The 23,974-nt window shown below is 39.1% G+C and overlaps 1 protein-coding gene across 2 annotated transcripts in view; it reads right to left on the bottom strand.

Annotated features, from left to right (window-relative positions):
* The window catches only part of LOC126339177 (zinc finger protein 236-like), a 216,534-nt gene that overhangs the window by 50,951 nt on the left and 141,609 nt on the right, over nucleotides 1-23,974 (bottom strand). For both annotated transcript variants that reach the window (XM_050001610.1, XM_050001609.1), the window contains exons 19-20: nucleotides 21,513-21,718; nucleotides 2,242-2,589 (exon numbers count right to left, since the gene is read on the bottom strand). In XM_050001610.1, coding sequence (XP_049857567.1) covers nucleotides 2,242-2,589; nucleotides 21,513-21,718 — 554 coding nt within the window. The remainder of the gene's footprint in view (nucleotides 1-2,241; nucleotides 2,590-21,512; nucleotides 21,719-23,974) is intronic.

The following is a 23,974-nucleotide window of genomic DNA, read 5'->3' as shown; positions in this document are numbered from 1 at the left end:
GATATATGAATTATGAAGTATAATGCCCCACACAGAATGAAGGTGCAATAAAGGCACAGTAGCAAGGATTGCACAAAACAAAAGGACTTTCTCTAAAAAGAAACAACTATGTACATCCAAAAATATAAACCTTGAGATCAGAAAATTGTTAATGAAAAGATACATGTTAAATACAGCTCTAAATTGATGCAAAACATGAACAGGTTTTAGGGAAATAGAATAAGGACTTCAGTCACAAATGGTGCAAGTTGAACACAGGACGAACTGAGATCTAGGAACCATCAGTACAACAGTTTTAAATTGTTGCAGCAAAGTTGGGATAGTACTGGAGCTCCAAGCGCTAATATAAAGTACTGATGCTGAAATTGTTATAGGAGCTGAAAGCCGGCTAAAGCTGGAGATAAATTCAGCTGAAATTTTTGCAATGGGCCAAATGGTGTTGAGAAAGTATAGGGTAAATAGAGTTGGCAGTGGTGTGTGTGTGTGTGTGTGTGTGTGTGTGTGTGTGTTGCTAATAGAAGTAGATTATCTTGTAGCGAAATTGAAGTAGATAGTTGCTCTGAGTTGTAGGATAGCAACTCACATGAAACAATACACACAGGCATCTGGGAGACTGCAGTGGCTGCTACAAAGCAGGAAAGCAACACCTCGTCAGAACTACCTCCTAGTTTTCCATTTGCCGATTTCCCCCAATCACAAGCAGTAATGCAAACACCAGTCACTAAGTTGGGTTTCCAGCAATGAAAAGAAATAGTAAAAACACCAATAAAGAATGTCTAACATCCAGCCTCTTCATCCTTAACAGCCTATCAGAATTGGATAACAGCCAAATCTGCAGGTATATAGGGAACAAACTTTTCTCATTCAGCAGTAAACAAGAACACCCTGAAAAAGATAACTTACAACACTGACTGAAACATCAGTAGTTTTGCATAATGACAATGTGGTCGCAAACCCAGAAAAATATTATTGACTGTGACAATGGCCACAGAAGCCTGTGTTTATATACACGCAATGTTTATGCCTGGATGCCAATTCCCCAAATTTGGTAAAATGTTGGATTTACTCTACTCCACACAAAGAGTAGACAGATAATTAACAAAATAGTATAGATCCATCAGCCTTCTCTCCATAAGGTACAATATATACATTAAATTATCATAAACCTCATAAAGACACATTTTAATCAGGCAGCTTCAGAAGTGGACATAGTTCCATGGACTACTTGAACTCTGTGGACACACTCATGAATACAAATTACTGCCTTGTTTAGGATTCTTCATCAAAATTATTGGCAGCAGCACTGGATGCATTTTCAAAGTCCTATATGAAGGAATAGTTATTGACATACACATAAATGAAACATAATCAGTCTTCATTTTAAAGATGACATTATCCTTTATACAAGTAGTATAGACGAGCTTAAAATGCAAGATTGGAAAACATGTACAATATGACTAAAATAATGCATAAAAAGCACCCCAAAAAGCAAAAAATACTAATTATTAGTAAAGCCAAAGAAATAGTTTATGAGTTTTTGTACCCACAGCAGTTGATGACAACTGAATGGACAAAAAAAGAAACAGAGAAATAAAAATGGCCTCAAGTGCTTCTGGTAAACTAAACATGTATTAGAATATTACATTTTTGATGTAGCTGAAATTGAAGGCTTACTTTTAATGTATCAGTTCTGACTTACCACAGTGAATGTGTATGTGTTTTTAATGTGAAAAACATTCTAAAGTGAGGGTTGCTCAGTAAAAAACTGAGATATGTATCGTGGGAATTGCTCGGAGAGACAAGAAAACTGAAAATTGGATCAGAGACCAGGCTGGAGTGGAAAATGTAATTTTAACTGTAATGAAAAGGAAAGAGAGACGACTGGGATATACAACCAGGTGAACCGAATGTACATGGATCAAGAAGGTTCTTTACTGCAGCCCGAAACTTACGAGATCAGCAAGATAACCCAACGAAGGTGGGATGTCAATCAAATACACAACAACAACAACAACAACATGAATGTAAAAGGCTGAAGATGATAATGCACGAAGTCAGGAGGAGCCACCCTTTCAACAGTGGATGTCATATGTCTGATGACTTTTTTTGAGTAAATTGTCTTTAGCAGTCTGCAATAGTTATTATAAGTTGAAGAAATTACTAATAGAGAAATTACTGAACAAGAAAAATATATATATATAATTATATATAATTAACAATAGGTACCAGAAGAATACTGACCTGTAAATTTACAGATAAGAAAACAGATGTATCAAAGCCTTGTGATTCAAATACTTCTTCAAGTGTGTTTCCTTCATGATTTTCAGAAGTACTCTGCACAACTACTTCTTGCTCTGCTGTAGTGGTATCAGGCTGTTCATCCTGTGTTGAAGATTCAGTATGTACCACTGGTTCAATATTAGCATGTGTTTCAGAATTATTGGCAATAAGATTCTCCACTTCCTTCACCTCTATTTCAGAAATTGTAATTCCTGGGTCTTGGCAATTTCCGTTTGCTAATTGCGTAGCATCTGAATCATTTCCAAATATTTGCTCATTGAGGGTCCTTTCCAGTTCCTGAATATTTTCCTGAAAATAAGAAATAGCTTTCCAGTAATGCGATCAAATTATCGATGGTGATTTAATATTTTAAAATTAAAGCTTGTGTTGCTACAAAAGTTCCCAGATAAATACGAGATCAAAAAGATTCCATTTTGCTTCATTGTTGCAGCATTTAGGCAATGTAGCGCAATTCCGTATATAAGCACTAATGTGTAAGCAAGGCGTAAGTGTGGCAGTCATGTGTCTGACTTGTGTGCAGTAAATGCGATAATGTGAGCTATGGCGATGTTATTACCAAATGTGTTCAAACAGGACCAACATACTGTTTTTCTTTTCTAGGCTGGGTAGACATCTATAAGAGAATGAAGAATGTGTGGGGGGGACAACATGTCTGTCAAAAAACACTGTTGCGAAATGGTGTGCCAAGTTCCGTGTTAGGTGCTGCTGTGTCATGATAATGCACATTGCCATGTTGCAAATGTTGTAATCCATAAGTTATGCCAATTTAAGTGGGAAACACTCGATAGCCCATTCTACAGTCCTGACCTCTTCCCATGTGATTATCAAACCATCAGTCCCTTAAAAAGGACCTCAAAGGGTCAAGAATTCCTGCTGGACGAGCATGTGCAGTAAGCAGGAATCTATGTTGTTCCGAACAGGTATCTTCAGCCTGGTATGTCTGTGGGATGATTGCCATAATTCTTTCGGCATACTGAGTCTGGACTGTACGTCCTTCGAACTGAAACTTTTTGACTATTCCTCACATTTTACATTTATATAATAAATGAACAATACGGTGTTATAACTTTATCCTCTAGGGGATGGATAGATATCAAATACCACAGAACTAAGTGTTAGGCAGTAAGGTAGGTGAGACAGTGAGACAATGTTTTTATCGATGATCTGTTGTCAACAATTGCTGTATACCATTTGGTATAAACCGTTCTTTGAAACTTCAGGGAAGTATATATGCAGACTGAAGTGACAAATGAAAATTTGTACCAAAGCTGAGATTTGAACCTGGTCTCCTGCTCACTAGGCAGATGCACTAACCACTATGCCACTGTGGCTTTGCATAAACAGCATGGACAATCTTAGTGATTCCCACCTAAGTCCAAGTTCTCTTTCTTACCTCAGCCCACTTGGCATTCCCCATAAAACCTGAACAGCACTGCAAAGTCTCTCCAGCTGTATTGGAATAGCACCTCAATGAAGAATGAAATGGAATCCTGCATGAAGCTCTGGCATAAATGTTTTAAACAAATAAAACTATATGGTTCTGAAGACTCTTTCAAGTCCCAAACATTTATGATGAATATATGCACTATATATTTCAAAAATTTTGAGACATGAAAAAGTTTCTGGAAGTATGTAGTTCCATTTGATTAAAACACTTATGCCTGGGTTTCAGGCAGGACCCCTGTTTCGTTCTACATTTAGGTGCTGTTTAAATACAGTTGAGAGCCTCTGCAGTACTTTTCAAGTTTGAGGGGAATAGTACGTGGACTGAGGTGTGACTGGGAATTTGGATTGAGGAGGGTAGTCTGTGCATTAGGTAAGGTAGTCTGTGCATTACTGCAAAGCCACTTTGCCAGGTTGGTGTAGTGGTTAGTGTGTCTGTCTAGTGAGCTAGACACTCAGGTTCAAATCCCAGCCATGGTACACATTTTCATTTGTCACTTCAGTCTGCATATTTATGTCATAAATGTTTGAGACTTGAAAAGGTCTCTGGAACCATATAGTTTCATTCTCTAAAGCAGTGGTTGTTACGGCTCCAGTGCACTCTACTTTCCAGCATGTACAAACGTATCCAAGCCCTGTCAGCTGTTACAAGGTTGTATAACAATTTCACATTTTCTTGATCCACTAATTTCCTTTCACAAATTGAAATTGTATGAAATTCTTTGATACACCTACAGACACTTCTACTGCATGGTATGTCATATGCCAATTTCCTCTGATGGTTTTTAGAACAGTCAATTTTGGTCGATCTTCAAAAAATTCAGGATTGACTGAAGCACAATTACAAAGAATTTCTGCAAATTGATTATAAACAATGTTTTCTGAGTGTTATTGATTACCAAAAGTTCAATGAAGAGATATAAGGCATTGTTGTTGAGGGAGACTTAATTTGTTAATTGACATCTATTTTCAAGTGGGTAATAATTCAGAATTTTTCAGCATTTCTATGCTGCTCTTCCTCAATACAAACAAACCCGTGAGAATTTGTATTGCTATTCTTTGTATGTGATCAACATTTCCTCTTGGTGCTATCTGGCTCAGGTCCCACACATTTGAGCAATCTGTCAGGATGGATCATGTGAATGTTTTGTAAGCAATATGTAAACTGCATTCCCAGGACCTTATCAGTGAACTGGAGTATGCTTCATGTGTTACCAATGAATGAACCTAAGTGATATCTCCACATATTGTTACACACTTGACTGATCCAATTGTGACCATTGATATTGTAGTCATAGGATACTTCTTTTTACATTTTGCGTGGAATTTGATTTTAAACTTCTGGGCATTTAAATTAAGTTGATAAACTTTGCTGCAATCTGAAATCTTACCAAGAACTGACTGAGTGCATTTGCAGCTTTTCTCAGACAGCACATTACTACAAAAAACTGAATCATCTGCAAAAAGTCTGAGGCAGTTATTAGTATTGTCTACTAGACCATTAATGTACAACAAAAACAGAAAGGGTTGCAACACACTTCCCAGGCAACTGAAGGTACTTCTACCTCTGCCCATGAGTTTCCATTCAACATAATGTGCTGTGGCACTCGTATCAATAAATCTTCAACCCTGTCAAAATTTCATTTGATACTCTGTATCATCATAATTTTGATTATTAGTAAATGCATGGTACAGAGTCAAATACATTTAGAAAGTCAACAAATGAAGCAGCCACCAACTGATTTGGGCCATGGCTAAGTACATGAAAATTGCACACGAGCAATAATACAATGAAGAACACGAGATCAATGACATTTATTGAAATGCTGTAACGTTTTTCCACTCCCATGTAAGAATGTTTTACATTCTAGGCAGCAGTTTGCTAACACTGATAAATGATGATTATTTGATGTTGAAATTCAATTTTGATTTTTCTCTTATGGCTGACATTTGTAACTTTAAAATGATGGTTGATTACTCATATAAGGAACTGATGTCCTAGATGCAATGCTATGCTAGATGACACGATGCAGGACTGATGGGAAAATAAGTGGACTACGACATAGATGTTGGGTGGTCTACTTGCTAAATAAATAGAACCTATTTAGTACAAGGTAATATCACTGTGATGATAATGGAGATGTCCTGATGGTCATTTTTTGTCACATTAGGCGCGGACAGACCTCTAAACAGTTTCCACATTGTCTGGAGAAGTTCAGTGCCAATAACTGAACAGTTATAAATGTTAGTTTTATTATTTATGAGTGTGTATGCCATTCCCCACCCCTTCCTCAGTCCAGCATATTGGCTACCAAATTTGAAATCTGTCAATGTACCATAAGTGTCGTTATATCACTGCCAGAAGAAATGCAGCCTACCATGGTGGTCCAAGCTGCAGCAGGTGACTGCAGTGTTCAACAATGTAGGACACCATACTAAAGACCAAAGCCCTTAGGAAAGTAGCTGAAAGTAAGTGTCAGCATAGGCAGTGACTGCCTGAGACGTCTCCTTGCAGAAACGGCTGAGAATGAGGTCAGTATTTAGTGTGCAGCACTCAAGTGACATCACAGTGGAAGATGAGACTTGCTAATGTCACATAAGATACACATTTTGTTTACTACTATGTCTCATAACAGCACAGCAAAATTGTAGGAAGAAAATATGAAGTCGAGTGCTTGGTGTGGTTATTAAGAATGAAAAATTAATCGAGTGTTGCAATGTTTCAGACCATAATTTTGTGTACACTTTCATTGGTAAGGTAAGCAAAGAACATTTGTAAGTTGTATGTATGTCTCTCCTAAGAATTGTAGATAATTTTTCTCGGCACACAGATGAAGTGTAATTTAAATAAAATTTTGTAACTCTGCAGGAAAAGAGATAGAAGGAGGCAATGTATTTAAACAATGTTGGTAACACACTGGAGAGAAATGCTCCATGGAAGATGAGTGTACTGCCAGCAGGAGTGAATGATGAGAACTTGAAAGAAAGAACATGGCCTATCGATCTCAGTGGCATCTATGAGTGAATAACAAACTTGGAACTGGACCAGCAATGTTTAAATATAGGGCACCCTCTTGTTATTACATATGAAATAATTACGGCTTTAAACATATAACAATGTAATAAATAATTTCTTTGACTTGTAAAGACAGAGACAGGGTGAAATGACATATATGCTTTAAAAAGTTGTTAGATACTGAATTAATACATATTATAGTTTGTTCTAGATGACAATACAGTATATTATAAGGAAATACAGGTCATTATAATTAAAGTTAAACTTTCAAACCGCTGTAGATATAACACCACTGGTCAGAATGATGTCAAATTGCAATGGTATATTATCGAAGAAGGGGGAAAACATATGGGAGAGGAAAAATAAATAATTACACAAGTAACAATAGAAGGTGCTGTAAGCATCATAATTTAATAGTGGTCAATTACAAATGGCAAATGAATCATACAATGCCCAAGATGTACGTTTGACGTAAAACAAACTGTACGACTCAGCGTGCATGGGTTTACAGGTGTGATACTGTTAGTTACTAAGCCGATCCACCAAGGCAAGGTCATATCACATCATATGGGACAAACTGGTATTTAATTGTCCCGAGGCCAAAAACCGCATAAAAAGCATCAATCAAAATCAAATCAGGTTATTAATTTCCGTGTGACTGGCGCAAAACATGTTCAATATGCTGTCCACCTTGTTCTGCAACAAGTTGAAATCAAGAAACAGAATGTTCCACAACTGATCGAAGTATTTCCAGGGTCACGTTCAGAATGTGTTGCGCACTGCATGCCTTCAATGCAACTAAGTGTGCAATCAGAACACTGAACACATCTATCAGATAGCCACACAGTCAGAGTCACATGGATTAAGATCAGGTGATCAGGATGGTCAGGCAGTAGAGAAATGTTGTTGTTGTTGTGGTCTTCAGTCCTAAGACTGGTTTGATGCAACTCTCCATGCTAATCTATCCTGTGCAAGCTGCTTCATCTCCCAGTACTTACAGCAACCTACATCCTTCTGAATCAGCTTAGTGTATTCATCTCTTGGTCTCCCTCTACGATTTTTACCCTCCACGCTGCCCTCCAATACTAAATTGGTGATCCCTTGATGCCTCAGAACATGTCCTACCAACCGATCCCTTCTTCTGGTCCAGTTGTGCCACAAACTATTCAATACTTCCACATTAGTTATGTGATCTACCCATCTAATCTTCAGCATTCTTCTGTAGCACCATATTTCGAAAGTTTCTATTCTCTTCTTGTCCAAACTATTTATCGTCCATGTTTGACTTCCATACATGGCTACACTCCATACAAATACATTCAGAAATGACTTCCTGACACTTAAATCTAGACTCGATGTTGACAAATTTCTCTTCTTCAGAAACGCTTTCCTTACCATTGCCATTCTACATTTTATATCCTCTCTAATTCGACCATCATCAGTTATTTTGCTCCCCAAATAGCAAAACTCCTTTACTACTTTAAGTGTCTCATTTCCTAATCTAATTCCCTCAGCGTCACCCAACTTAATTCAACTACATTCCATTATCCTCGTTTTGCTTATGATGATGTTCAGCTTATATCCTCCTTTCAAGACACTGTCCATACCATTCAACTGCTCTTCCCAGTCCTTTGCTGTCTCTGACAGAATTACAATGTTATTGGCGAACGGCAAAGTTTTTATTTCTTCTCCAAGGATTTTAATTCCTACTCCTTCCCAACAACTGCTTCCCTTTCACGCCCATCGACTCATAACTGCCATCTGGTTTCTGTACAAATTGTAAACAGCCTTTCACACCCTGTATTTTACCCCTGCCATCTTTAGAATTTGAAAGAGAGTATTCCAATCAACATTGTCCAAAGCTTTCTCTAAGTCTACAAATGCTAGAAAAGTAGGTTTGCCTTTCCTTAATCTTTCTTCTAAGATAAGTCATAGGGTCAGCATTGCCTCACGTGTCCCAACATTTCTACGGAATCCAAACTGATCTTCCCCGAGGTCAGCTTCTATCAGTTTTTCCATTCGTCTGTAAAGAATTTGCGTCAGTATTTTGCAGCTGTGACTTATTAAACTGACAGTTCGGTAATTTTCACATCTGTCAACACCTGCTTGCTTTGGGATTGGAATTATTATATTATTCTTGAAGTCTGAGGGTAATTCACCTGTCTCATGCATCTTGCTCACCAGACAGTAGCGTTTTGTCAGGATTGGCTCTCCCAAGGCTGTCAGTAGTTCTGAAGGAATGTTGTCTACTCTGGGGGCCTTGTTTCAGCTCAGGTCTTTCAGTGCTCTGTCAAACTCTTCAAGCAGTATCATATCTCCCATTTCATCTTCATCTACATCCTCTTCCATTTCCATAATATTGCCTTCAAGTACATCGCCCTTGTACAGACCCTCTATATACTCCTTCCCCCTTTCTGCTTTCCCTTCTTTGCTTAGAAATGGGTTTCCATCTGAGCTCTTGATATTCATGCAAGTGGTTCTCCTTTCTCCAAAGGTCTCTTTAATTTTCCTGTAGGCAGTATGTATCCTACCCCTAGTGAGATAAGCCTCTACATCCTTACATTTGTCCTCTAGCCATCCCTGCTTAGCCATTTTGCACTCCTTTCATTAATTAAATTCAATATTTCTTCTGTTACCCAAGGAATTTTACTAGCCCTCGTCCTTTTACCTACTTGATCCTCTGCTGCCTTCACTACTTCATCCCTCAAAGCTACCCATTCTTCTTCTACTGTATTTCTTTCCCCCATTCCTGTCAATTGTTCCCTTATGCTCTCCCTGAAATTTTGTACAACCTCTGGTTCTTTCAGTTTATCCGGGTCCCATCTCATTAAATTCCCACCTTTTTGCAGTTTCTTCAGTTTTAATCTACAGTTCATAACCAATATATTGTGGTCGATATCCACATTTGCTCCTGGAAATGTCTTACATTTTAAAACCTGGTTCCTAAATCTCTGTCTTACCATTATATAATCTATCTGATGCCTTCTAGTATCTCCAGGATTCTTCCATGAATACAACCTCCTTTTATGATTCTTGAACCAAGAGTTAGCTATGATTAAGTTATGCTTTGTGCAAAATTCTACCAGATGGCTTCCACTTTCATTTCTCTCCCCCAATCCATATTCACCCACTATGTTTCCTTCTCTCCTTTTCCCTACTCTCGGAGCCAGTCACCCATGGCAATTAAGTTTTCACCTCCCTTCACTATCTGAATAATTTGTTTTATTTCATCATACATTTCTTCAATTTCTTCATCATCTACAGAGCTAGTTGGCATATAAACTTGTACTACTGTAGTAGGTGTGGGCTTCGTATCTATCTTGGCCATAATAATGCATTCACTATTCTGATTGTACTAGCTTATCTGCATTCCTATTTTCCTATTCATTATTAAACCTACTCCTGATTACCCCTATTTGATTTTGCATTTATAACCCTGCAGTCACCTGACCAGAAGTCTTGTTCCTCCTGTCACCGAACTTCACTAATTCCCACTATATCTTACTTTAACCTATCCATTTCCCTTTTTAAATTTTCTAACCTACCTGCCCGATTAAGTGATCTGACATTCCACGCTCCGATCCGTAGAACACCAGTTTTCTTTTTCCTGGTAACGACATCCTCTTGAGTAGTCCCCACCCGGAGATCTGAATGGGGGACTATTTTACCTCCGGAATACTTTACCCAAGAGGACGCCATCATCATTTAACCATACTGTAAAGCTGCATGCCCCCGGGAAAAACTACGGCCGTAGTTTCCCCTTGCTCTCAGGACAAACCTCTTGGTTCATCCCTATGAAATCCCCAAATCACCTTCCCTACCCTCTGGCTCCTACCCTTGTAACCGCACCCAGTGTAAAACCTGTCCTATGCACCCTCCCACCACCATCACCTACTCCAGTCCTGTAACCCGGAAGGTGTACACGATCAAAGGCAGAGCCACATGTGAAAGCAGCCATGTGATTTACCAACTGACCTGCCTACACTGTGACACTTTCTATGTGGGAATGACGAGCAACAAACTGTCCATTCGCTTGAATGGACACAGGCAGACAGTGTTTGTTGGTAATGAGGATCTCCCTGCGGCTAAACATGCCTTGGTGCATGGCCAGCACATCTTGGCACAGTGTTACACTGTCCGGGTTATCTGGATACTTCCCACCAACACCAACCTATCCCAACTCCGGAGATGGGAACTTGCCCTTCAATATATCCTCTCTTCTTGTTATCCACCAGGCCTGAATCTCTGCTAATTTCAAATTGCTGCCACTCATACCTCACCTGTCATTTAAAATCATCTTTGCCTCTGCACTTCTGCCTCGACTGACATGTCTGCCCTAACTCTTTGCCTTTAAATATGTCTGCTTGTGTCTGTATGTGTGTGTGTGTGTGTGTGTGTGTGTGTGTGTGTGTGTGTGTGTGTGTGTGTGTGCTCGAGTATATACCTATCCTTTTTCCCCCATAAGGTAATTCTTTCCGCTCGCGGGATTGGAATGACTCCTTACCCTCTCCCTTAAAACCCACATCCTTTCGTCTTTCCTTCTCCTTCCCTCTTTCCTGAAGAAGCAATCATTGGTTGCGAAAGCTAGAAATTTTTTGTGTGTGTGTTATTTTATTGTGTCTGTCTACAGGCGCTTTCCCGCTTGGTAAGTCTTGGAATCTTTGTTTTTTTATATAATTCCATCCACACATCTACGCTGTTGGAGAGCTCAAATGATGTGGTTGTGTAAAAGACACTCGTAGCGCTTACCAGTGACGGTACAGGAAACAGGACCGGAAGCACCTTTCTCTTCGAAAAAAAGATGGCCCTATGATAAATGATACCATAGACCCTCACCACACAGTGACCTTTTCAGGATGAAGTGGCACTGGTTGATTTGCGTGTGGATTTTCCGTTGCCCATATTCTATAATTCTGTTATTGACATATCCTGTCAGATGGAATTGTGCTTTGTCTGTCCACAAAATCTTCCATGGCCAATCATAGTCCACTTCCATGTGAGCAAGAAATTCTAAAGCAAAGGTCTCTCTTGCTGGCAGGTCAATAGGAAGCAACTTGTGCGAATGGATATTTTTGAATGTATAACAAAGAAGGGTTTTTTGTAAAATTTTATGCAGCATGCCTATGGGTATGTCCAATGTTCGGGCAATGCTCCATGCACTACACATTTGCACACAACCAATCATCTTCTCCTGCATTGCTGTGGCCACTGCTTCCACTGACATCAAATCAATTCCTTTCCTCCGTCTATCAGGTTGCATACCAAATGTCCGAATCATTTCCTCCAGACACATGTCAGTCATTGGACAAACACCTTTTTTCAAAGCCTTCAGTGTCCAAAACTTCTGCCAAGTGACTTGTCCACAGTCATCATTCTTGTAACACAGCTTTACAAGCAGAGTGCGATTCTGCATTGTGGAAGTCATGGCAAATGTTGCAGATGCAAAAGGAGGAAAAGCCTTGTACCCAGCATGTTTATACCAACTTCAATGGATTGTGGCATTGACAGGTGTTTTCATTTACGTATTCTGACACATACAGCGCCGTCTATTGATCAATTTTCACACAATTTTTTTTGTCCTGCCATATGTTTTCCCCCTTCTCTGATAATATTCCGTTGAATTTGATGTCATTCTGACCAATGGTGTTATTTCTACAGCACTTTGAAAGTTTAACTTTAATTATAACCACCCTGAATATCTATTTTTACATTATCCAGATTGTGGCCTGAAGCTGTCTAAAAGATTTCAGTAACAGCTTTTAGTGAGTTATTTCCTGGAATTTGCTGTTGCAGTGATATAGGAAAACAGTTTCAAATCACACCACACTGCACTTAATATGAGATGGTTCAATCCCACTTCCGGCCATCCTGATTTAGGTTTTCCGTGATTTCCCTAAATCGCTCCAGGCAAATGCCGGGACGGTTCCTTTGAAAGGGCATGGCTGATTTCCTTCGCCATCCTTCCCTAATCCGATGAGACCGATGACCTCGCTGTTTGGTCTCCTCCCCCAAACACCCAACCAAACTTAATATGAGGTGAAATATGAGAGTAGCTTAGCTTGCTTTCTAATCACATACAGTAAAAATCAAAATCCATTTAGTGGGAGTTGAATGCAAGTATGACTTATTTTGTGGCAATGGTGATTTATCAATGGTGATTCTGGCTTCCCTGAATCTAAGGTGGGAGGTGCAACATTTTCAAAAATCAAGATATCAATATTTTTTAGGCAAATCTGTGAACTACAGCCTGTTCCACTACTAAAGTTGTGATTGCAATTTTAAAATGATGTGAAATACAGATCGTAACTACACTATTTATCACAACACTAAATAGGAAATTTGCCTTTATTTTCAGATACCGACAGATGTTTAAGAATATTTACTACGTACAATACTTCATTTCACTTCATGGATGAAGTCCGATACACATGGATTTTGTGCTCTAACAACCAATTACCCTGTCAACTGGAATTGCTTGGAGACAATTTTTTAAAAATATTTTGATAATTCATGACAATTAGCACTCCACACAACCACAACAAAACCCAAATGTAGACTTCTGTGGCTGTAGTGTGTGTTTGGGTATCTGTATGTTTATGCATGTACTTTTTGCTGGAAGAAAACCCAGGGCTCGAAAGCTAGTTAATACCATGTTTTTCATGTCTTTCTATGAACCACACATAGTCAGCTAAAGGTGAATGATTGCATTGCCTTGCCTTTTCTTTACTTTACATGTACTGTATACACAATGAGGTACAAGAGATAGTTCTTAGGCTATTATAGCCATGTATAATAAAGGAGAAAGAAGTTTGTAATACTTACTTGTGTTGACCACATTGCTGCAGTGAAGAGATTCACCCATCAATAAATGCAATCTCATTTGTTTTCTGCAGGGAGATGTGCCACCTGCATTTATTCATCTCGTTTTTCTTTCTGGTGTTTTACTGTTTTACGCTCTCTGTTATTTTTTCCAGTTCTTCATCAGTCTCAACATCATGGAAAAAGAGAGACCTACTCTAGCTTTGCAGCCAAACAGAGATGATGACCTGTTAATTCCAAAATGAAAGGCTCTGCTTTTCATAAGAAGGACAAACCACAGACCATCACTAGAGCAGTTACTTTTTTTGTCTTGTATCCAAGCACACAGCAGATCTTCGATGTCCTGATTTGCTCTTTCGACACTGCTGTTTTTGTGAGTGGTGTGGCTGACCGTACGTGATCTTCAAGGTGTGCCAAAACTCCTTTAGGCTGCTTACCACATTGTTTGCAAATTCCCTGCCATTATTGGACAATAGAATTGTTGGAGCATCAAGTGATGTGAATATCTCACTGAGGCTGAAGGCTACTACTTCTGTTCTCATGCATTTCTTCAGTGTCCTGATAACTACAAAGTTAGTGATATGATCTTGGCGGACCACTATAAACTTTACACTCTATCAGGATGGAACTGAAATCAACGAGATCAACCTGAGAACAGGAACTGAATTTCGAAAGAACCACAAAACCTCTTTTAACATCTTTTGTTTCTCCTGGCAGGGCCTAAAAAGGTGAATGTCCAGCTCGGTATCATGATGTGTAATGTTCTTATACTTGGGTGAAAGTTCTTTCAACATCCTGTCATGCCTTGCATGACCAATAGCCACATGGGTCTTTGAGCACGTCAAATCACTCTGAGTCCACGACGTAAAATTGAATAGCACTCTTACCTTCTTTAACAGGGTAGATCAACATGGTCTTATTCTCGATCATCATTACGTCATAGTGTTTTAGCAGCCAGTAGTCCTGTGGTTCCTTCTTCATGGTCGTCTTAGCCTTTTTCATATCACTGACTAACTTTTGGCGACTGGTTTTGGTTAGGAAAACACACTTTTTTGACAGCATCTGCTCTTAGTTAAGATAATTCATCACAGAACCATCAATGTATGTCAGCATGGCACGATTCTTGTCTTGGCATTACACTGCCTTTCAAAGTGCTGATACACGAACTGGAAAAGATGATGGGAGAGCATCTGTGGAACTTCAGCTGGATGATATAGGTGGGCGAACTATTATGGTGATATGCATTGTGTGATAGTTGAACATTGTACAATACGCTGTCTTCACAGCCATTAAACAATGACCTGAACGCCACAGTAAACTGTGGTAGTGAGGAAAAAAATGGTGGTATTAGGCATATTACATACTTTGCCAGCAGACAATCCAGCAAAGCATACAGTGCCTAGGCAATGTATAAAAAAAAAATGCCAGATTCCACACAATGCCAGTAACATATAAACCAACTGGTCCTAAAAGAAATTTGGATCTAGAATATAAAGAGTTGGTTAGCAATACTTCCTTTAGGATCCTATTGAACTGCACTTTGTCTCTAAACTTTTTATGGCTGCACAAGCAAGTTATCAATAATGTGAGATCCTGAAAATAACAATTTTCTGAACCATTCCAAGTGATTTTAAATCTTCAAACAGATTATTCTTATGAATAAATAAAGATTTGTTTAGATACTTCAGTAGTTCTATGGTATGCTCCTCTCAACTAATACACATGGAAGAAACCTCTTACAACTTCTTAGCTGCACACTCAATCTGTATACTAAGCAAGCTGTAAAAGTAACAAAGAAGACATTCAGAAAGGAAATTAAGTTTTAAGGAGAAGAAATAAAAAACTTCACAGGTTTGCCAATGACATTGCAATTCTATCCGTCACAGGAAAGTATTCGGAAAATTAATTGAACAGAAAGGACAGTGCCTTGAAACGAGGTTATAGGATGGAAAAAAAAGAGTAATAGAATATAGTCCAATTAAAACAGGGAATTAGACCAACCAGTAAATAAGACACTAAAAGTACTAGATGGGTTTATTATCTGAGGATTAAAATAACTGACAACTGCAGAAGTAAGGTGGATACAAAATGCAGACTTGCAATCAAAACAAAAGAATACCTGTAAAAGGGAAATATTTTGACATTTAATATAAATTTAGGTTTTTCAGAGTCTTTTCTGAAAGTATTTTCTTGAATCTAGCAACTTACAGAAGTGAACGTGGACGATAAACAGCATACATAAGAATGTATAGAAGCTTTTTGAGATGTGGTGCTGTGGAAGAGTGCTGTATGATACGATGGTTTGATTGAATAATTTATTAAGGGGTAGTGAATATAATGGGAAAAATAGAAATTTATGGTCCAACTCAGCTGAAAGAAGGGTTTGACTGATAGGACACAGACACTGAGGCATCAATGAATAGTTAATTTGATTACGAAGAGAGGTGTGGAGGATGAAAATTGTGGAGGGAGACCGCAGATTGACTGCAGTTCAGCAAATTTAAGTGATCTAGATTGAAGTAGTTATACAGAGATGAAAAGACTTGCACAGGGTGCACTAATCTGCAGAGCTGCATCAATTTATGCAGTCCTTTATCTCCAATTTTCTTCTTCATTTATTTTTTATTTTTTAGGGTTTCTTGCCTCAATCTGTAAAAACAAAACCCTTACAGGATCACTTTGCTGTCAGACTTTTATGATCACTTTCATATGGAACAGGTTGGCATAAGTTCAAATTTATGTCATATATCAATTCCTATGGTCCCTTGGCAATGTAAAAAAAAAATTAAGCTTTATGTCAGTGCAATCAGAAGATTCAGTCATTTATGTCACTCACTCAACAGAACCTATAGGGTGCTTCTCGTCGACATACTATCATTAAATTTGGCAAGAAGCAAGGTTTCACAGTGTAAGGACAGGAAAAAAATCTGAAAAAGAGTTAATTTGTAGTTATGCAACATTAAGATATTTTTTGTTATTTTTTATCTGTCTGTCTGTCCGTCTATTAAGACAAATTTCCTTTGGAATATGCTAGTCTATCCAGTTCACATTTATATCACACATTAAGGTCTATCCTCTGCTAGCAATGTAAAAAATTTAAGCTTCTAAGTCAATGCAATCAGTGGATCAGGGCATTTATGTCAAATAGTTTGATACTTTCAAACTCACTCATCAAAACTTATAGGGTACGTCCCATTGACCTAGAATTTTGAAATTTGGCAAGAAACAAGGCTTCACATTACAAGTAAAGTACAGTAAAGTAAAATATCTGAAACTTGTTAAAGTGAATTATATCAAATAAAAAATATCTTTCTGCCATTTGAACACACATCGCATTCATAATCTGTCAAAAGCATAGTACTCAAACATTGCTGCATGTGAACTTAAATTTTAAGTTGTAGTCATGTTTTAGAAAGTAGGTGGAATAAAATCTTATTAAATTTTCTCTCTCTCTACATATATAAACTGACATTCCCTGCTCGTTTCTGTTCATATGTCCGGGCTGCTCTGAGGAACTAATGTAGAGATTTTGATGTGGTCCTGGAATTCCTGGAACCAACATCTTGCCAATATTGATATCAATAAGAGGCAAAAATTATTGAGATTCTAGATTACAAGGCTGGATGAACTACAAATACACATAATTAAGTTTGTACAGAACTCTCTGAACTCTCAGTCCTACTCGCACTAGGCCAATTTTTTTTAGCTCTATGGCCCCTTAGCCCTTTTTCTGCATATTTTATTTTCTATTTATTTCCCAAAACTTAAGCTACAAAACTTGTTACTCCTGACTCATTTCATACATCTTCCCTGGTCCAGAATTTGGAATGGCTTTTCCTTCCCTTCGGCATTTATGCATGCACCCTTCCCTTTAAAATTCCACAAAGGTGGGAGTAAAATAATCGAGACATACCAACACTGCTGGAAGAAAGGAGAAAAACAAGAATGACAAAAGGGCAACACACATTAAAATGGACAAACTCAGGCAAGAAAACTACAGAGAGATGCACGAAACATGTAGAAGAGATCAAAACAAGAGAGCAGATTACCATGGCTGGCTGACCATGAGAATAAAAAGGAGAAGCCAGCCACTCTGCAACATATTAAAACCTCCACCCTAAAAGGGGACAAAGGACATGTGCTAAAACTTAGATTAAGTGATAAAACCCATCATCACGAATAAAACATAAAACTAAAGCTGCTGTTGAGGCACTGTAGCCCAACACCGAAGGTAGGGTGCTGGGGGTGGCTAAACATGGGCAGTCCAGCATGAGGTGGAAGACTGTCATTGTGAGCCACAGAGACACCAAGGTAGGTCCTCGCAACAGAGGAGGTAACCATGCATTAACCACATATGACTAATAGGGAGCCGGCAGAAAACAACTGATTTCCTGTGGGAGGACCGCATGGAAGACTTCCAAACATTTGTAGTCTCCTTAATGACATGCAGTTCGTTGTCCGTACTGTTATGCCATTCTGTCTCCCAAAGCCAAAAAACCCTGCAGCATAAGACAGAACACAGGTCAGTTATGGAGATGTCCATCTTCAGAAGTGATTTCCGCTTAGCTTGTTTGGCGAGTCTGTCGGCAAGTTCATTTCCTGGGATTCCAACGTGGGCCTGGGATCCACACAAACACCACTGAATGACGGGACCATTCCAGGGCATAGATTGACTCCTGAATGGACACTACCAAAGGATGGCGAGGTTAGCACTGGTTGATAGCTTGTAGGCTGCTCAAAGAGTCAGCAGACAGGAGAAATGACTCGCCTGGGCACGAGCGGACATGCTAAAGAGCACAAGATATGGCCGCCAGCTCTGCAGTGAAAACACTGCAGCCATCTGGCAAGGAGTGCTGTTCAATATATTTTCCATAAATATACGCAAAGCCTAGTGACCATCGGCCATCGAGCCATCAGTGTAAACCAATTCATGGTACTGGCACATGTCGAGAATCGAGAGGAAGTGATAGCAGAGAGCCGCAGGGTTAACTGAGTCCTTAGGGCCATGAGAAACGTCCAGAAGAATTTGCGGCCTAGAATCTGCGCTGTCGTAGCAGGGGCATAGGTTGATGTCATATGCACAGGATGTGTGTTGTTGTGGTCTTCGGTCCTGAGACTGGTTTGACGCAGCTCTCCACACTACTCTATCCTGTGCAAGCTTCTTCATCTCCCAGTACCTACTGCAACCTACATCCTTCTCAATCTGCTTAGTGTATTCATCTCTTTGTCTCCCTCTACGATTTTTACCCTCCACGCTGCCCTCCAATACTAAATTGGTGATCCCTCGATGTCTCAGAACATATCCTACCAACAGATCCCTTCTTCTAGTCAAGTTGTGCCACAAACTCCTCTTCTCCCCAATTCTATTCAATACCTCCTCATTAGTTATGATCTACCCATCTAATCTTCAGCATTCTTCTGTAGCACCACATTTCGGAAGCTTCTATTCTCTTCTTGTCTAAACTATTTATCGTCCACGTTTCACTTCCATACAAGGCTACACTCCATGCAAATACTTTCAGAAACGACTTCCTGAAACTCAAATCTATACTAGATGTTAACAAATTTCTCTTCATCAGAAACGCTTTCCTTGCCATTGCCAGTCTATATTTTGTATCCTCTCCACATCGACCATCATCAGTTATTTTGCTCCCCAAATAGCAAAACTCCTTTACTAATTTAAGTATCTCATTTCCTAATCTAATTCCCTCAGCATCACCTAACTTAATCCGACTATATTCCATTACCCTCGTTTTGATTTTGTTGAGGTTCATTTTATATCCAACTTTTAAGACACTGTACATTCTGTTCAACTGCTCTTCCAAGTCCTTTGCTGTCTGTGACAGAATTACAATGTCATCGGCGAACCTCAAAGTTTTTATTTCTTCTCCATGGATTTTAATACCTACTTCAAATTTTTCTTTTGTTTCCTTCACTGCTTGCTCGATATACAGATAGAATAACATCGGGGAGGGGCTACAACCCTGTCTCACTCCCTTCCCAACCACTGCTTCCCTTTCATGTCCTTTGACTCTTATCAGTGCTATCTGGTTTCTGTACAAATTGTAAATAGCCTTTCGCTCCCTGTATTTTACTCCTGCCCCCTTCAGAATTTGAAAGAGAGTATTCCAGTCAACATTGTCAAAAGCTTTCTCTAAGTCTACAAATGCTAGAAAAGTAGGTTTGCCTTTCCTCAATCTAGCTTCTAAGATAAGTCGTAGGGTTAGTATTGCCTCACGTGTTCCGATATTTCTACGGAATCCAAACTAATCTTCTCCGAGGTCGGCTTCTACCAGTTTTTCTATTCGTCTGTAAAGAATTCACGTTAGTATTTTGCAGCGGTGACTTATTAATCTGATAGTTCGGTAATTTTCACATCTGTCAACACCTGCTTGCTTTGGGATTGGAATTATTATATTCTTCCTGAAGTCTGAGGGTATTTCGCCTGTCTCATACATCTTGCTCACCAGATGGTAGAGTTTTGTCAGGACTGGCTCTCCCAAGGCCGTCAGTAGTTCCAATGGAATGTTGTCTACTCTGGGGGCCTTGTTTCGACTCAGGTCTTTCAGTGCTCTGTCAAACTCTTCTTGCAGTATCGTATCTCCCATTTCATCTACATCTGCATCCTCTTCCATTTCCATAATATTGTCCTCAAGTACATCGCCCTTGTATAGACCCTCTATATACTCCTTCCACCTTTCTGCTTTCCCTTCTTTGCTTAGAACTGGAATTCCACCTGATGTAGCCTCCCATATTTTCTCTTAGCCTTAGTATAGGTCAGTCAATCCAGGGTCTTGTATGCCATTATTTTTGTTTCTTTCTGGAGAATCGCGCAGTCTGCCGAGCTCAAGGTGAAAGGTGCTCCCCATAGTTGACACAGACGGGAGGCGGGGCACAGGGAGTATTGGGGTGTGAAGGACGTCCACAATCCCGACAGGTGACACTGGAAGTACAGAAGGAAGACATATGGCTGAACTGAAAGCACTTAAAACACCGCATCGTGGGGGGGATATATGGTTTTACGTCACAGCAGTAGACCCCACTTAGACCTTCTCGGGAAACGTGTCACCCTCGAAGGCCAAGGTGAAGGCACTGGTTGCAATCTGATTATACCTCGGACCCTAGTGGACGCACCAGACAAAATGGACACCTTGCACCTCTAAATTGGTGTGCAGCGCGTCGCCAGGCTGCAAAATAAGGTTCCTGTGAAATATGATTCCCTGGACCATATTAAAGCTATTATGGGGTGTGATGGAAACAGAAACATTGCCCCAGTTTGCACAGGCAAGATGTGCTCATACTGGGCAGAGGATGCTTTTTTGATCAAGACTGACCATGACTGCATTCTGGACAAGCCCTCAACCTCCCCAAACTTGTCCTCTAAATGCTCCACAAAAATTTGAGGTTTCATTACAAGAAATATTCCCCATCAACCCTCATAATACAAGGTACCGGGGTCAAGAAGGTGCCTGGTATTCCTCCCATCGTGTGGCCTGGGTGGGGAGGGGGGGGGGGGGGGTGAGGATGCTTCTTTGAATTCAAGTTGGACCTTGATTGCTTAGAGACTGCCAGTGTTTGCCCACCAACAAGAGATGCTTCAGGGCGTGACACCAACTCCGACCAGGGGGCCCTTTTACTATTGCTTCCATCAGCCACCACACCAAGAGTTAACTTCGTCTGAACGAACAGTATTTGGTGTATCTTCTGAAGCACATGCAAACATTTACACATATGAAGATGCTGTGATGTGTGTTTACCAATAATTTCATACCAGAGTTAAGCAACAAACAAATGTTGCTGCGATGCATTAAGTATTACTTATGCTAGCACTAATTACAAAGGTACAAAAGTAACAGTTACAAAAGCAATAGTTTATTCAAAAACAATAAACACAGTAATTAAGTCAAGTAACTATTGAGTGAATTCACTGTACCTGTGTCAAAGTACTCTGTCCTTCGAGGGCTGGTAAAGTAATTGTTCCTGTTGCATCAGCATGAAGGGTGTGCGTTATTACACTAGCACTGTTCTGAGGGTCATGCAGTGTGTGTGTGATTACACTTGCACAATTCTGTTGATCGTGAAGTGTGTGTGCGATCACACTTGCATTGTTTGCAGGACTGCTACTATGATTCACTTCGTCTGCAACAATCATCACACAATATTGCTATTTTTTCACAATCGATTCATAAAATTTCACTTTCAAGATTAATTTGTTACTGTACAAAGAAATTATGGGGCCTACATTAATAGTACCACTCATCAGTTCTGCTGACATTATCAGATTTTTATTTCAAGAAAACATGTAAACAATACACAATCATAGATTTTATCTGCTACATGTATAATTATTGTAAGCATATGTTTTTTAACAAAGGACAAATTAAGTGATGAACACTGTTTTTGTACAATCTAGGTTTTGTATCTGAAGCCCATTTTCCAGTACACAACTGATTCCAAAGATGGCAGTCAAGCAAAGATAAACATACATCAACTTCTTTAATCTACAGCCTTTTGACAAACTATAAAAGTTACCTCAGTTGCTATTTTAATCACGAAACAGTTACATTTGTACCGTATAACTTCATAATATTCATTAGAGTAAAATGTACTCTAACTAAAGTGTAGCTTGTAGCTGAAGGATCTGACTTTTGGCCACCTCAATGTATGTGTTAAAATATATTTGTCAATAATGTATTAGAAATTATGGCAATCAATATTTTTGTGACTGTAGGGATATAGAATGACATATTTCGAACAGGTAGGCTGATTAGCTCTATGTAGGAGGGGCTTGGGAGCATGGCTTCTACAAAGTTAAGTTCCTATGAGCCTCCAAAGATTCAACTAGCAGAGCCTAAGTATATCCCCGAACTTCCAGGTGATATTCATGTTCTGATGCTTACATCAAAAGGCAATGAAAAGAGTGGCTGAAACTTCGCTATAAAATCCCTGTCTATCTATAATGCTTTGAAGCTACATTAATCAAAACTTAGTATTAATGTTTTGATAGTGTTTTAAATAGTTTTTCATTTTGCCATAGGCAACTGTATTTGCCTTTGGAATCAGTTTGTAAATGTCTTACTATAGTCCATTAGAATATTGTAACATAAAATGTACTGCTACTGTTATTAGCAAGTTTCACTGAGTGACTGTATTGTACCCAAATTATAGAGAGTTTAAATTTATATTACGCTGTTTTCAGACTCACTGGTATCCTGCAATTATTCAAAAGAAAATAAGTGTGGAATTTTTAGGTAAAAATTTGGGACGTGAGCTTGAAAAAGAACTACTGAATCACTTAAATGATAATAGTCATAGACCCTTTTGTAACACAGAATGGGGTACATACTGCTTTGATATATAAACAATTGAGTTACAGTAAGTAAAATATGAATTAATAGGTGATTAGAAGTTGTTCCTCTGTTGTAACTACCTATTTATGCTGCTGCAGGAAGTGCTTATAATGGGTGGTAACATTTTTCCACTGACATCACTATTTCTAACATTTTAACAAAAAACTTAAATCAGCATGGTAGCTGCTCTGTTTGCTTCTGGTAGCCAATCACAGCACAAGACAGCACAAGACCTGTCATGTCACGGAAACTTCACTGCTTCATCTTGTGAACTTATAAATGCTGCAGATTGAACACATACAAAAATTAAGTGTGTCAAGTTCTGAATTGAAATCAATAAAAACATTGGGTATGCAGTGAAGTTAAAGATCTCTCAAAAGGACACCTTTTAGAACAATTTGTAGTAATAAAGTGTCACGAAATGGGGTGTTGGCAGATAAATATGGTACCTATAGATCTTATCTTTGATTTAGCTTCTGATATAATTTAATAGTTGACCATGAAATGGAAAGGATGTAAATTACGCAAACTTTTGACTAGAAAGAGACAGATATCTCACAATGGTCATGGGTTTGTGCATTTGAGAGTGAGTGAGTGTGTGTGTGTGTGTGTGTGTGTGTGTGTGTGTGTGTGTGTGTGTGTGTGTGTGTGTGGGGGGGGGGGGGGGGGGGGGTGAGTATCCTTTTCATAATATTGTTAAGAAAAAAATTCATGTTTTGTCTGTGTGTTGACTACTAATGTTGGGAGAGAGAATCCAAACTATCAAACTGGTGCACCAGGTACCCAGACCCCATCCACTGACAGAAGGACTGCATGTCACAGACGTGGGTAGTCTTTTTTTGGAAACTCATTCTCTGTGGTAACTTTGTGGTTGTGCCAATGTATTATCCTCTACAAATGTTAAGGTTAACTAACTCAAGGAAGGCTGTACAGGAACATCATTAGATGGAAAAGTTGGAAACAGCATGGAGATCCTCATCAAAATGGTTTAATAACATCAGGTGCTATGATGGTCTGAGTTACTGTCAAATTTTACAATCGAAGT

Source organism: Schistocerca gregaria, chromosome 1, assembly GCF_023897955.1.
Source record: "Schistocerca gregaria isolate iqSchGreg1 chromosome 1, iqSchGreg1.2, whole genome shotgun sequence".
Taxonomy (NCBI): Eukaryota; Metazoa; Arthropoda; class Insecta; order Orthoptera; family Acrididae; genus Schistocerca; species Schistocerca gregaria.
Note: the sequence above shows the minus strand (reverse complement) of the source record. Positions and strands in the feature narration are given on the sequence as shown.